The sequence below is a fragment of the Nipponia nippon genome, unplaced genomic scaffold (genome assembly GCF_047370975.1).
Source record: "Nipponia nippon isolate SJK-2023a ecotype South Korea unplaced genomic scaffold, ASM4737097v1 scaffold_5, whole genome shotgun sequence".
Classification (NCBI taxonomy): domain Eukaryota; kingdom Metazoa; phylum Chordata; class Aves; order Pelecaniformes; family Threskiornithidae; genus Nipponia; species Nipponia nippon.
The window spans coordinates 34,420,382-34,437,048 of NW_028262369.1; the positions used below are offsets into that span (position 1 = coordinate 34,420,382).

Sequence of the window (16,667 nt, forward strand, 5' to 3'; positions counted from 1 at the left end):
GGTTTTTGCTGATCTCTGGATCAAATGTAGTCTAATCAATGTAAATATGGTTTCGCAAAAACTAAACAACATTGCAATTTCTGTGGTGAATAGTAATATCAGATGATTTACCTTGACTAAGATATTAAAACCTGAAAAACAGTGGAAATTCCAATAGAGCATCAACTGCAACTGTCAAAGCTATTACAGTAATGTCATGGCATATATACTGTCTTCCTCCTAAAAGAGGAGCTAGAAGAGATTAAAGTATATATGATTGGTAAAAAAGTCAAATTACTGTTATTTTAGCTTTAATCTTGTGCTGTATGTTTAAGCTTGCTTTAATAAAGTATTCAAATTTTATGTAGGCTTCAGCTTTCACAGGAGTTTACTTTTTCTAGAATCACAAGGCAGATTTTCTAAGGATCTAATATTGCAAATGCATTTTCTGAAATACATTGATCAACCAGATTAAAAATCTGCTATTCTGTTGTCCTGTTTAGCTACAGCTCCATCAAATGTTGTCCCATAACAACTTAATCATGATTTCCAAAGCTTAGGTGTTTCTTGTTAGTGAAGTTTATGTCAAGGATGAATTCAGAAAATGTGGTAGAAGAATCTGAAAAAAAGACTTATTTATTTACAAAGCAACCACAATGGCCAAAACCAAAAGCTCACCTCCTGCAAGCTGTATGAATGCTGCATCTTCTTTATACTTATCTCCAGCACACTCAGAACCCCTCTGTAGATGTTCAGACCATCATCCGAGACAGAATCAGGAGCCATAAGGTTTCCAACATGGCCATTGCTATACTCAAACTTGATGGGGTTACTAAGTTGCCCAGTTAGTACCTGGGTCAGTTTGAGTGATCGAGAGAATGAGCTTGTAGGCCAGACACCATTGTACTCTGCTGCTTCGATTGAGTGAATCTAGAACAAAGGGGGAATATAATTCCTCTTTAATTTTTCCAGTTAACTTTTTTCAATGCACATAAGCATCTAGAGGTTTACTCACATCAAAAATACACTTTTAAGTAACACAAAGCCTCTTCAAAGGGAAAACTTAAAAGCTGTCATTTAACATATCTAGTATCAATATATATATTTCCATATATAAAAAGGAGAGTAATGCAAATGAATGTGATATTTCCAGTCACTGCACTATGTTCTCTTTCATAGATAATCCATATTGCCAGGTTGACTTGTATGAAGAAATGAGCCAGAGAAGAGCCGCATGAAGCAGGTTGCTACCGAAAAGTAGTATGGAAGATCTGCAGGAAATTGCAGAGACAGTTAATGTTGCACAAAGCATCATTAACTCCTGGTATGAACTCTGTCGTCTCCCTTGCTGGGGTCACAGAGCACAGACAGCAGTCAGAAACTAATAACAACATGGCTGCTGGGCCAGCCAGATAGTCATAATTAGTTTACACAGTGGTGAGCAGATTATAAAATTTGTCCTTCCCTACGCATTTTGCTGTGGAGCCGAAGGCTTAGGCACTGCCCCCAGCCCCGCTCTGCACTTCACACTCCAGCCTCAACCTGTGCCATATCCAAGCAAGTAGAAAGTTGTGCTAAACTACGCATAACTCAAATGATTTCTACCCCATGGGAATGGGGCACGTTTAGCTTAGTTTCTCAGAGGATCCTTCCCTTCTGTATATTTTGACAATTTAAAGAGACTTTTCTCTGACACCTCAGGTTGGCAATGTGATGCAAGGCGCAGACTAATTTCTCAAAAAGCCACACAAACTAAATCCTCATACAGCAAATCGCTGGAGACTGCACTTTCATATTTATTTTTGTTATTGTTGGTGGAGATCACTGCCAACCTGAGTAACTGAAGCTTACAGAGGAGGCTGTTACGGAGCAAATCCCTCATGCTGCCTCTTGGACATGCTTCTGGCATATTGCATACGGGCAGGTTTGGGACTGCTCTGCAGGGTCAGGGCAAAGTAGTTTTCCCCAGCCCTCAGGGCCCAGTCAGGACTTACGCTGTCTGCTAGGTTTTGAACACAGCTGGCAATTCTTACTTGTGGGTTTGCGATGAAAAAATTGTCAACTGGAAACCTCCCAGGGAATACAGCTTTTTGCTTGGGCTGAATGCGAAATAGTAGGCTACAAATGAAAGACTAATTCCCTGAACTATCCCTCCAAACTGTCTAATTTAAATATAACAGCAGCAAAATAAACTTTTCCCAGAGCAGGAGGGAATAAATGTATCATTACCTTTCGCTTAGAACTTGCCCAAAAATCTCGTGATTTTTTTTTTCCTTTCTCTGTTTTTTCTCACCTGAAATTCTTTCTGTATTTATTTTTGAAACAGAAACTTTTTTTCCAAATGCACGAGGGCAGGTGAAATGGTTTGGAAGGTTTTAGGGAACAAGAGTCAATTTTTGGTGGAGACTCACCCTGACACACCAAGAGCTGTTTTGGCAGGAATGGGGAAGGATGTGGGGCGACAACAATACTCTTCTGCCTCCTCTCTGCCAGGGAAGCCTTCTACTCACCAGTACAGACGTGTGGCTCTTATTTCCTTGCTTTTTGCAAAAAAATCCAGCCATTTGCAAAGGTCATGGAAAAGCAATGTTTCCTGTCTAAATCTATTATAATTCGAATTTATAAAAATACCTAGTAACAGAAGGCTAATTCAGGCTGTAGCACAGCATTTACAAGCATTTATCAGACAGTCACCAGTCTTTTTAATCTGCAGTTTTCAATTTGCCAAATAAAAGCTTTTAAAAAGATCATTTTTCTTCCACCTATGCACAAGACTAAGTGGAGCTTGTGTAAAGCAATTGAGGAGTGTGTTTCAATACATTCATTAGAAGCATGTATAGGCTTCTGTTAAAGGCAAAAGTGTTTTTCACATAATCAGAACTCTTAGTAATTACTCAGCATGCAGTAAAAATATACAATTGAAGATGACAAAGAATGTCATTTGGGACCCTGCAGAAAAAGAAGCCACCAGATGACATTAATTATGCTAAATATTGAATCACATCCAGCTACTGTCGCATGTTTTATTGACTTTCGTTTGCTGGTTACGAAATCAGTTGATTAAATAATCCTAGGTTGTACAGTTTGGAACAATTGGATTGATCCAGTAATAAATTATTGTGCGTTTCAAATTACATTCCATTGTCTCCCTGACCACAAAGCAGAAGAAATCCTTCAAGCCCAAGGTTGGCTTGAGCTGAGAATTACCTAGCAAAGTGCAAATAGAATTTAGGGCACTGCATAAAAAATAATAGTGTTAGTTACATTCTCCCTGAGTAAGCACAACACATGATGAAACCTAATTACTTTCCAAAAGCTTAAAAAAGAAGTCAAGTATGAAGAGAATTTTACCTTTCAAATTGAATACATTTTCTTACCCTAATAAGACAAAGTTTTGGCCCAATACCACTAATTTCCACTTTACTTTTTATTCTTATTCCAGCTCTTGCAAGTCCTTTCTCTGGAAGTCCACTGAGAAGCATGCTTTCATAATTAAACGTATAAACTTTGTTTTCACTGAAATCAGGTTCTGCAAAGAAATGGTTCCCATAAAACATTATAGAGACTGTACAGAACGTATTAAAGTACCTATATTAGAATGTATGGAACAAAAAAGATGAATTTGTTCATTTTTGTATTGCACCTGAACAAAATTAGCTGTTGTAAAATTAAATTAAACATTGATATACTTTTCAGATTCTATTTTGAATTTCACTTATTATAATTATATTAGTTGATAGGAAAATTACTTACGATAATTAAGATGCTGGCTCCCTGAAAGAGAGGGAAAAAAAAGAGAGTAATAAAATGACAAAGCAAAAAAACCCCCACAAAATGTTAATGTATTTTAGTATGAAAGGCTATATCTCATCTTGTACATATGGCATAAGTCTTCCTAATTAACTTCTAGTTCAGCACATAACCAAAAGCCTTTTTTCCTTAAACAACAAAAAAATTGTCATAAAATAATTTTTTCTATAAAATGTTGAAGTTCTTGTTTGTAAGTGAACTATATTTAGATTCTGAAACTTCTTCCTGAATCTATTATTTTAAATTGATCAAAGCAGGTAAGTTACTTACCCACCAGGGTTAAAACCAGGGTTAATATCAAGCCCCTCATGATGGGGATAAAGTAAAGGTGAACATGCTGGGTTCTCTTTTATAAAGGCATGTGCTATCACATGTTTCTTTTGGCATGTTGGTTTGACAAATAAGCATATTTTAGAATGTGTATTGATCAATCAAAAAATAAACATTTCTGAGGTCATGAATGCTGACAACTTCAAATCACCTCATGATTTCAACTTCCTTTCTATGTGAAATAGAGATTTCATTTTCAAAATATCTTGCTTGCTATTTTTTTCCCCAATTTCTCCCCATTGTAGCTATATAGTAAAATAATAATTGAAATTAAAAATTAAATAAAAATAGTTCCTCAATCAAAACTGAAATAATTTAGTTTTTCTCCAATCATGTCTTCAATCTCCTGATAATTTGCTCTTGTCAAGGATCACAGCTTTGGAGACACACCTTGCTCTGTCGCACTGAAACTCTCCTTCTAGTGGAGAAATTGTGACTGATTTCATAGATTTAGGACTGAGATACCTTAGAGCTCATAGACATGCAATGAGAAACTGTCTTTCCATGGTATCTACCATGGCTGTGTTTCCAAGCATATCTTGTTACCTACATCTGGAAATACAAATCTTGTCAGTATGACCTTCACATTAGCTTCTGGCTAATGGTCAAAGTTTATACTATGAAAAGAAGAGGGAAATTAATTTCTTTGTTTATGAGAAGAATCTAATAAAAAACGAGTTCCATTTCCAGAAGGACCTCAGTGAGTTGGGAGCATCGGGTCCTTCTCAGTGGGTTCTCACGGGGCATTGGCTGCTGCCATTCTTGGGAAAATATACCCAGAATTTCCCACTTATAGTAATAACATTTAGACCAGTCCTTAGCAAAACTAAGTCAGGAGGCAGTTTGCTCCTTACCCTCAGTTATACATATTTTTTGCAATTGTTTAACATTTACTTTGAATTTAAGCTTGTCTTTTGGTGAAATGGTAAATTAAATATCATGTAAAAACCCACCTGGGTACAAGGGTTACTGAGGGGGCAGGAAGCAGAGCTCAGGAATGTATATCTGGTATTTCCTTGAGGCTGTGAAAGGTACAACATACTTGCAAGTAATGGACATAGTCAGGCAGCTAGACTATCCTCCAGGAGGAGAACAAGGTTTTCTCGGCTGTTGCTATTCATCAGGGAGGAGAAGGGTGAAACCTGAGCATGGGTCCTGAGGCCTCCACCATGGGGCCTGAGAATATATTTACTGCAGGCCCCATCAAACAGTCCCTTTACACGATTGCCTCATTTACTTGGAGTGATGCCACCTGGCTGGGGAATAATGAAGTTTATTATTGCAGTGCAGTGCACCTGAGTGGGAGTCAGGGATGCAGCCGTGCGGCACGCACTCGGTGGTGGCTTGGCCCCTCTGCTCTGCCGCTGCTTCCTGCAACCGTGCTCGCTGGACAAAGAGGGGAAAGCCAGAATTCAAATGAGGGCTGTCTCATTTGGGCACCTTTGCTACTGATACCTCCTCAAATTTCAAGAATTTTAATATCACAGCTTGCTTTCATAAAGGGAAAGATACATAACTGGATGAGTAGTCAGATCTTCCTTGAAATGAAATGTGTGTCTAGTAAAATATCCACAAATAGATGATAGATATATGAACCGTTACAAGAGATTAATAATTGGGGTGTTGATTCACTGTGGATTCAGATGGCGAAAAATTAAGTTCACATGGATTTTGCCTGATGTTTTCTTCTAGGGTGCTAACTAATGTGTGAGATATGACAAGATGCACCACGTTTGCGGACCCTGTGAAATTCAGCGGCATACCTTGGCTGGCACATGTGCACTGTCAAATGTAGCTAGAAATGCCTTAAAACAGGCACATTTTTTGCAGCCAGAAAAGAAGTAAACGCACAGCAACAGTGTCATACTATAAGCAGTAACATGCAAAACTTTCCTGCTTCAGTCACTGGTCATCAGTGCCACAGCTTGATCTCTGCAGTAATATTGTGCTGTCGTGCTCAACTAGCCACACTTCCACAGGACAGAATATATAAGAAAATATATATATCTTATACACAGAACTATATAAGTGAGACTATTAATTTAAACACTGTTATTAACAACATATTGAAATAATGTCTAAGGGACACATACGTATTAAAATGGGGCTATAACATTTTTCAAGTTTAATAAAAGGCTTTATAATTAAGGTGTAACATGAATGTATTTATGTTGAGTAGTGAAAATACTACATTTCTTTTTTTAATGCGGAACACAGTCTAAGCTTGCAATCAGAAGGTAGACAGCTGATGTCTAGACAGTTAGCTAAAATAATTAAGATTGTGCAGGCTGCTGTGTTCTCTTCATCTGCAGCATGTCCTCTCTCTTTTTAATAGCTCCTCTCTACGCAGGCCTGTTTTCTTGGGGGTGAGGAGAAAGTGATCTCAGAATTATTGTACCCATTATTACTTTAAAGGGACAACCTAATAAATTCGCTAAGTGGAGAGGAGACACAGCTAGAGTTTGAGGATCAGAGCATTGGGCTCTAATCCTTTCTCCAAAGCAGACACGTCCTTCCAGCTAGCTCTGAGGGAATAAACAGACAATCTATCACTTTAAGGAAATGGATAAAAGGAGGAAAGGTGAGAACTACACTTTTTAAAGCCAATACAATTTTTCTTAAATATTCAATATATCATGTTAGTGAACAAGAAAATATATGAAAAATAAATAAAATGCAATTAAACAGGCTCTCCACAAACAACTTCCAAGCATCTAATTTGGTTGCAGAAGAAGGAACTTTGATGTGGGCATGGGCTTTATACACAACCAGTATCTTTTCCTTTTTTTCTTTTCTTAGCCATAAACAATGAAGAAAAGGAATTCTTAAAAAACGATGGGAAATATCTTGGGATTTTTTTTTTTTTAAGGAAGAAAATATATGGTGTTGAGTGTTACAGAGAGCATGACGGCTGTATAAGAGGTGCAATAAGATGAGGTAGACTGCTTTAAATTTACAGAGCACTTGCACCATAAATGAAACATGAATACAGCCTAATTAACCTGATTAGAGCTATTGCTTCTACACTGCAATTGTCTTTACATGACACATTCTGCTTGAGTAACAGAGTCTTATTATCTGCTGTTGTACTGCCGCCGATAGCTCTGCACTCTCCTTGTTCTGTATTCATATTGCTGAATTATGGTGCAGTGATGCCATTTCCATCCTGGTAATATATAGCCTAACGACAAAGCAGGGATTAGCAAAACAGCTCCCAAGCAACCATAGCAGGTTAAAATAGATATAATCAGTTGGCTAAGCTAAGTGATTTTTAGCCTTCAGTTTTCCTCATTTCTAAAGATGAAGAAGCCCTACTTAAAAAAATAAAATAAAAAACCCCACACCTCTTTCATATTTAACATTGATTCCTTGTTTTGTTTTGTTTGTTTGTTTGTTTGTTTTTTCAAAATATTCAGCATTTGCTACTGTAGCATAGCCTCCAAGACAATGTTTGATATTCTCTCCAGAGACTCTGGACATTGTCTAATGAATAAGAATGTGTTCTGGGTTGGGCTAAATTGCCATATGCTGATTCTAGTACATATACAAAGGGATTTTGTTACCTTAGCTTGCTTTGAAAGGTGTTTTTTGGTTTTTTTGACTTCTGTTCCTTTTACTAGAAAGGAACCAACAGGCCCAATTCCCTGTTGTTATCCCAGTTTGATGCTGGCACACCACCAATGGAGTGATAACTGTGGGAATTGGACACAAGGTTTGCAGAATGAAAGAGGTAGAAATGCTATTTATAGTTTGTCTAGCTTTTGGAGTATGCATGGTTTGAAAGATGCTGTTGGTCTAGATTTATAGTATAGCTGTAGAGTTTTGTTTTGATAAATTCAGGTTTTGTTAATATATGCTGTTAAGCCAAAGCCATGTCTTTATGCATTTCAGTGAAGTAGTCAGTGGGACTGTTCCTAATGCCTAGCATGGATTTGCCTGCCATTTCCAGAGAAAAGAATGAAATTAAGAGACAAAAAGTGTGGAATCCAACTCTGACATTCTCAATCTGAAAACAGATCTTTTTGATACAACTTAGCTTTACTAAGATGTTCAAAGGGGTTTATTTTCATTCAAGTATGGAAAACATATTCTGAAGCCTAACAGTACACCATCATCGCTATCATCATTGGCTCATCAGCCAGAATACTGATTTAGTGGCTTCAGGATTTCCCCCCCCCCCGCCCCCTTTCAGTATATACTATTTGCCAAGTCATTCAGTAGGGTTAAATGTTAGACAACTTGCCATCTGAGATTTGTGTCACATCATATTTGAGGACTGGTGTTTGCTATGTAGTTCTATTGCACTAGAAGATAACTTCCCCAAGTTTATCTTAACCCTAACTTAGACTTCATGGTCACAGAGTGATTAGCTGCTGTGGCATTGGTACTGACGGGAAGTCAGGTAGCCCTGAAATTTAGCCTTGTCATGTCTCCACCTCAATCACTTTGGGGATGAAATGGTGACTGCACATATAGGACACTGGAGAGCTCTGTGCACTGCATTAAACGTTGTTGTACTATAGGCTGAAGTACTGCTTGTAATTGCATGCTTGGTTAGAGCTATCATGGCTCGTAACTTATCCAGAGGGAAAAATACTTGTGTAATGTTTATTCCAATGTGCTTTGACTGTGTAAAATGTGGGCACTGCTGCAGGGAGGTGAGGAGATCCCAGGCCATCCCATGTGCCTTAGGATGGCTGGCAGGAAGAGGGATCATACCTGTTTTAGCGGACTCGGCATCAACAACTGTTTTGCAGGAGGCACTGTAAGCACATAAACAAGTTGCCATTTCAGAAAAAGGCCCATTGTCCTCTGTAATCCTGTGTGAGGATGCTTTTCTATTCTTGGAGGAACAAGGCCCGAGTCATTAGTTGGAGAATCTTAGAAAGAAGAAAATTCTCAATTCTGTTTTTCTTTACTTCAGGCCAAATATATTAGGGCTGCAAAACTTCACACTTTCCTAAGAAAGGAATTGGGCTTATTATTATTTTTTTTAAAGTCTGGATTTCTACAAATATATAATGAATTCTCAAAATTGCTACTTATTTTGTGGTTCCACCCAAAATGTGCAAGATTCTTTGTGAATGAAAGGGAAAGCATTGACTTTTTTCCCCAGAAGCCAATATTCTCAGATATAATGATGATTATTTTTCTGTTTTCTAGACCTTCACCTTAGTAACTTATTCCCTTATACCACAGAACCACTGCAAGAACATGATGGATCTGGATCACCACCTTCTAGTGTCAGAGTATCAGGTAAGTTTATGGTATCAGGAGGAAGCTCAGTATGAACTTACTCTCAGTACAGAATATATGAGATGTGTGATACCTTAGTTTCACAGCACTGGGTCACTGTGACATTAGGTCATGGGTCAGATAAGACAAGCAGTGTATTATTCCCAAGGAAGGAGCAGATAATACTCTGCCAGTTCAAACAACAGGCATTGACTTTACCCTCAAAAAAAAGGCAAAATCACCTACCAGTATTTAATCAATGACTTGGATTTCCAAAGATTAACATGTCTAATCATATAAAAATAAGAACACATTTTTGTTTTTAAGTTACTGTGAAAGTTAGTTCAGTAATAAATTGAGCACCATATGTTTCATTACTTTGAAAGAAAGTTGCTACATGATTATTCCCACTACAGCATGTATTAATCATAATCCCATTTTCTGTTTAAGACAATTACAGTTTAAAATATTAAATGGAGCACTGATACTCATATCTGCTTACCAAGGAATGTAGACCCACTACAGTGCTATGTTTCCCCATTGCCCATAAACATCAGAAGACAAACTAACTCTTGAATACACCTTTGGCTAAGGCTATGAAGAATTAATTTCTTCCCCCTAATATAGAGAATGAAGGCTGAACAAATTCCTATATCGAGGAGATGTGGGGTCTGGATGCAGATCCAGGCCTGCAATTTTCAGCTGACTGGTGTCCTACGCTCTTACACAACTGCATTTTCTCCCATCTTGTGGAAAAGTTCTTACCCATTTGACTGGGAACAGTTCCAACTTCTTGTGATAAAGACTGTCTTTTGCTGCAGGAAGAATTCAACATGACCAGAACACTACAAATGCTGTTCTCCAGCATGGTGTGTGCAGCCTTAATGTTTAACTGCTCAAATTCTATTTTCAAGGCTTTTTAGTATGAATACAGGCAGAAGTTAAAGGCAGACTCTGGCTCACTACACTCTCAACGCCACACTGAAGTTAATGGTATCTGTTCACAGAGTTTAACTGGAGCTATATCTAGTATATACTGACACTAATTTGCTCTTTGAGTAATCACAGTAACTTCAGTGCAAACACTCGAGGAATAAAATAGTTCTCAATATGAATAGGGCTTAAAAATCTGCTCTATCATAGGTACCTCTCAGAACATTTAAAAAAGTTCTTTAAGACTTTATTTCACAATCCATCCAGTTTCTTAAATATTAACTTATTTTTTCTTACAGTAATATCTAAATTCATTTTCTTTTGCTTGCCTCTGAAGAAAACACTACGAAGATTGTTAATTTCTTGGTGTTCAAAGGCAAATGACTGGGAAAACAACTTCTGAATTTAATTTTCAAGGAATTCCTGCACTGATTAACAAACAATGTTGGTCTCAAAACTGAAACTGGACATAATTATCCTTTTTTTTAATGCTTCAGGGAACGCAATGGAATGAAGCTAGAGAGATTCCATGGACATTTTCTACAGTTTTGTCTTGTTGGCTTTTCTTTCTCCTCCGACAATTTAGTTGTGATTCGTTCACAGGGTGAGTTTCTTCTGGGATAAACTGATTGGGTCAGTTTACCCCAGCTGCATATCTAACCAAATATTTTAAAATTTTTGACATAGGAAGATGTTGGTTGATGCTTCCTTCTTATTTTTCTGGAGGCTTTCTAACAACTAAATTCCTTTGAAATGATTATTAGTGCCTGAACCCCATAACTGAGTGCTTATGCTGCAAAACACAAAGTAAGTATTATCTAGTGCCTAACTGAAACATTCCTATTAATTTTCCCAGAATTTCTGGACACTGTGGCACTTAAAATGAAAACTGGAAGAAGTAAAAGTAAATGGAAATTTGGCTTCCTCTTCATTTAAAGATTGATTTAAGACATTTCCTACAGCCAATAAAACTATTTGGATTCACACATCTGTGAGTTTTCTGAAGTGAACTTCAACTTTACCACTCCATTCTGTACTTGTGCACTTATAAATACATAGAGAATACAACCCTATAAGGTATAATAAATGTATGCATTTAAACACGTATATTTATTTTAACTCCTAACTAGTTATACAAACATCCTATACCACTTACATTCTTGGTCTAGCCACCACCAGCAACTACTCTTCAGTGCAGGTGTCTGTGGCTGCCATCTCACACACAGTTTCAGCAGAACTGCCCATTAACACAGCCAAGACTCTTAACACAGGATTTTTTGTTTATAAAGCTCAAATCTCTTTCTCAGTGTAACTATTACTCATAAGCGTTAAGGATTTTTTGAAATCTGTCCATGTTTAGGCTCTTCAGACAGCTCCTGGGCTTTCTGTAGCAGCGGTGTGCTCAAGCCATGGCTCTAATAGATGATGGCAGTACCATTCTTGAACTTGGAGTCAAAAGATGCTACCATTTTAGGTAGAAGTGTTGATACTAAATAATTCAATGTCTTTCTGGAAGGCAGCAGCCCTATAACCTTTCAGTTCTCCTCACCAACCAATCTACAAAGAAATGTTGCTAGCAGAAGCTATGGAGGAGTGTGGGAACAGCTCATCTTCCAGGCATAAAAGTAACTGCTGGTAACAACAAAGGGAAATTAAAATATGAGACATACAGCTGTAAAAGAAAATATGCTCTACATGAAAGCACATCTGTAGATTTCCACTCACCCAACATGTTGGGAAACGTATAGAAAAAGATAAAAGGGAGTGACAGCAGTGCATGTACCAAGACTTAGGCAATGTCTGAAGAGAGAGCAACAAATGCTCTGTCTTAATGAAGCATGGAAAAGAAACTGATCTCACAGTAGTTTGAAAAGCCAGGCCAGTCACCTGGGAAACAAGAAAAAAGGAAAAACAAGCAAATAGGCTATCAGCTTAAGCCTCACAAAGCATTCATGAAATAAAACTACCATAGACTTGTAAGTTAGTGGTTAATAGACTCTGAAATTATAGAACTGTCTACACTACATGTGGAACTACAGGTATGTGAGCCAATGTTAGCACTGAAGAAGATAATTACTGAAGCAGGAGGTTCAATGTATATTGAAATGAAGACCATTAAAGGTATTTCTAGAGGCATTTCTCCGACTCCAAGGGGCAGTTTAGCAATGGGCTTGAAACAGTCTGCCTTTTCATCCTGAAGTTACAGAAAAAGGGATTTTGTTGCTGTTTAATGGGTAAATTGCCTCTTCCTCTCAGGAAGAGAAAGACCTGTAGACAGATCTTCAAAATGGACCTGGACTGAGCCCATGGACCTCCAGTTGTGAGAAATAAGGTGCCAAGGACCATGGCCAAAGGCAAAACGAGGCAGTGTGCTTCTTCAGAAACAATGGAAAGAATAATTGCTGAAGTTGGCCTGAGCTGCCTGCAATGAAAGGTTGCACAAGGGGTGAGGAGAAGACTTTCGGGAACTGTATGAAATGGCAGGTTCAGGGAAGGAGCCAGGTTTTTCACAAGGGTATTTCCTGACCCCGAGAGATAAGCGGAGCATGCTTTACTAAAGAGCGCAAGGCACACAAGAAGCCAACAACTGCTTCAGATTGATCTGGAGAGAGGGAAGAGATGCTGGACTACCCAGGGAGGGAGGCATTCGATTTCTCGTCATAGCACTTTGTCCTCACTGTCACTCATTTTGCTCTGGAGCCTCATAAGGTCTTCGACCCAAACCAGGTGTTTTTGTCCCACTAATGATACTTAATTGGAAACCTATTGCTTTTGCAGAGAGACTCTTAGGTCTCCTCAATAGGCAAATTGAAATAACATGAGGCAAAAAGGTATTTAAAGTGAAACGCACAGGTGATATTTTGTCCGTTTTATTAACTCAGCATTAAGTAGTTTATTTTTGGTGCTCTGACTTGGGAAAAAATGATTTGGATTTGCCCTTGTAAACAAAAGAAGATAGAGAGGTTTTAAACAATTTAAATACACACCAAAAACTACTCTGGAAACAAATTAGAATAATTTGAAGCTACACAATAAAAAAGTTATATATATATATATATATATATATGTGTATATATATATAAAATTCTACTTTTCCATTTTAAAGCCCATTTAAAATTCTTCAGATGAGAAGGCTGAAAAAAGGTGTCTACTTCAGTCTCTTATCTGAAACCAGGAGCAAGCGTACAATGCAGAAAAAAGGAACCAAAAATAAACTTTTTTTTCCACTTTGATCTCTCCCCAGATCCTTCAGAACAATATAAGAGAGCTTCAGGTATTTTCTTTTTCCTGGTCTTGCACTTCTGGAAGACCCCTGAATTTCATATATTCTGTTTTTCCCAGCTGGCTTTTCTTTCTTGTCTAGAAAAGTTATTCTAACATCTCTCACCATTTTCAACCTGTTTCTTGCTTTGTGGCACTATAGACAGAGTGACTCTGTCCCAAACTCAAAGCTGAATGAGAAGCACAGTGCAACAATACCCGTCAGATGGTTCTTTGATCTCTTAAACAGCCCATGCTGCACTTTCTAAACCTCTCACTAATTTACATTGCTTCACGGGGACTTAAACTGTACTAACTACGAAGAAGACTGAATAAAACCAGAGAGAGATGAGTACTCCTCTTAGCTGTCCAGAGAACGGAAAGGGAGCTCCATTTAAACCATCATTTAGGTGCTGCTGCCTCCTTGCTGGTGCCCTGACTATGCCACTGTGACAGCAAGTTTGACATTGACCTTGCCCTTTCCCTTCCCCTTCCCTCCTTTATGCATTCACACAAAGATGTGGGAGGCACTGTCTTCCCAAACTACTCACAAAACTGGTCTTGTGTTGACCACAGGTGTTGCTAATAAACAAATAAGCAAAAAAGCCCCACATAACCCCAACCAAACAACCCCAAAAGACCAAAGCAAAGTTATTTGTATAAAATGTTCTCTGTCTTCCTTGTGTGTATGCTATGCTGATTATCATATATGTTAATGGCTGCCATAGGGACTCTAAAAGGGGAAAAAAGCCCAGTTTCACCCCAGCATTACAGCACAACGGATAAAGAGAAAGGGAGAAACAGCAAATATGTAAGAAGTCAATCCAAGGACCTGATTCACTTGCAGCAACTTACTTTTCTGGCAGTAATTCATGTGCTGTGGTGGGAGGAAGGCACTCCAAGCAGGGATGCCAGGGGAGAGAAAAGAATGCTGACTTATGAGCTCCACTCATACAAATAAATGGTACTGTTTGCTTGTGAAGTACAAGAGACAGCAACACTTAAGGTATATTTGCTTGAAAGAGGTTAACAGGGATGCCATTTCTTTCCACATTTCTGTTTCTTACTCCATTTCATTAGGTAAGAACTCTCCAGTAACAATTTATCTTAACCTCATTAACACTCTGGCAACCGCTTTCTCTCCAGCTTTGCTTCCCCCAAATTCTCATGATCAAGAAAGACACAGTTCACCGTTTTCTCTTCCCTGATTTTATTCAGGTTTTTTTGTTGTGTGTTTTTTTTTTTTTTTTTTTTTTTTTTTTTTATGAAAGCCTGCAGTATGTAATGAACGATTGCTGCCAGGAGCACACTGCAAAGTGTCTATGTGACGATTATGTGAGTGGTTCATAGTCTTTCACGTTCCATAGTATAGAAGTGAGCCTTTGGGGCACCTCAAAAAGTTTTAAAACACTTGATTTCATTCAGGGAAGAATCAAAGAGTTTCACTAGAAGAAATTGTCTTTACACACATAAAAAATGAAGGTTTCTAAAGGGATCTTTTAGTTAGATGACAGAAAACCTGCATTTTGTAATACCGCAGGGGTTCTTTTAATAAGTCACTGAAAAGTTCCATTTGACAAGTTAAACCTTGAATTTTTTTTCATACTTATTATAGCCAAGGAGGTGCTAACCTAATACAATGGGCAAAGGAGTGTTATCACAATACAATAGACCAGACAGAGTTAGTACAATACTGGGCAATAAGGGATCTCACTATAATGAGTGAGAGAAGCAGTGTCTGCAACATAAGAAGCATGCTTCAGAAAAGAGAAAAGAAATGTATTTGGTTTGTTATTGGTCATTTTATAGCTGCAATTGTAACCCAATGCAATGACCTCAAGATGCTTAAGAGTAAAAAGGGGAATGATCATTTCAAAAGTTCACAGGCCAAAAGAGACCATTATGGTACCTAAACTAGAGGCCTCAGTAACACAGGCTATAGATTTTTGCACAATATTGCCTGTACCTAATCTGATAATTTGGAGTTACATCAGTGGTGTTAGACTGGGGCTTAGTTTGGCCCTCTATATTGCTCACATTGATGCGCTGTGAGGACTATGGAAGTATTTGGATGGCGAGATGAGAGAGTTACTCCTGGCTTCCATTTAATTCCATTTATTTGACAAAAAGTTGCATAAATTAAGTCTGAAATCACTTATTTTTCTGTACTTTTTTGGATCTGTTTCCATGATCTTTATTATATTATTGGCCCTCAAGTCACTTTCTTCCATTTATACTCACTTCACAGCTTATGTTCAAATTTCAAGGAGTGCTAGCTCTGGCATCAGGATAGTCTTGGAGGAGATAGGAAGGATGTTTTGCTAAAAGAACGTTCCCATCCACCACATCATTCTAAAGCACAATGTGGGCAAAGGATACTCAGAAGAAATCCATACAATGTGCTATATGTAAATCTCCACAGGTATTCAGCAAACTACACTTTGCAAATTTATGTGACCTACTTTTTCAGGTTGTTTAGCACCTAATAGTATCCTTGCTGCCAATCAAAAGGCAACTGCAAATATAATATATGCCCTTGATCTGGGAAGAACAGAATGATCTACGGATAACTTGAATAAAACTTGGGCAAGGTGTAGCAGAAAATGACATGGGTATGAGTTTGAATACACAGCACAACTGTATGAATGCTTGGCTGGGGAAAAAGTGCTGCTCATTCATTTGGTAAGTGGCCAGAATGAAATATGTGGGGTAGAATGGTGACATTAAACATAATTGTACTATACAGAGATACAATCTGGATCACTTAGATATGCATATGACAGGCATCTGAAAGTCCAAGTAGCATCTTTCCTGATTACCAAGAAGCTCTAGTACAAATATTCATACAAAACAGTGACATGCTTGAAAATACCTGTCAGCAATAATGTATGATGCACTAACTATTCTAATGTAGGTATGAAAAGGAGGCAAGCAAAGTATGTTGGAGTTACTTGGTGCAGTACATTTTAAGGAGGAGTGCACTTACTTCTGGACCTGATTTTTGAAACATTTTTAATAGTTTAGTACTAAGGAAAAAAAGCATTCTTATCTAGCACAGAAAAGCTGTAGAATGAAACAACCCTTTTGGCTTCAGTAAGACCCAATTTACAGGTACTAAG

At 37.9% G+C, this 16,667-nt stretch overlaps 1 protein-coding gene across 1 annotated transcript in view; it reads right to left on the bottom strand.

The window, feature by feature from the left end:
* LOC104015457 (vitellogenin-1) overlaps positions 1 to 4,099 on the bottom strand; it is a 44,441-nt gene extending 40,342 nt beyond the window's left edge. The window contains exons 1-4 of the mRNA XM_087732305.1: positions 4,060 to 4,099; positions 3,733 to 3,753; positions 3,357 to 3,508; positions 658 to 909 (exon numbers count right to left, since the gene is read on the bottom strand). Coding sequence (XP_087588431.1) covers positions 658 to 909; positions 3,357 to 3,508; positions 3,733 to 3,753; positions 4,060 to 4,099 — 465 coding nt within the window. The remainder of the gene's footprint in view (positions 1 to 657; positions 910 to 3,356; positions 3,509 to 3,732; positions 3,754 to 4,059) is intronic.
* Between the last annotated feature and the right edge of the window lie 12,568 nt (positions 4,100 to 16,667).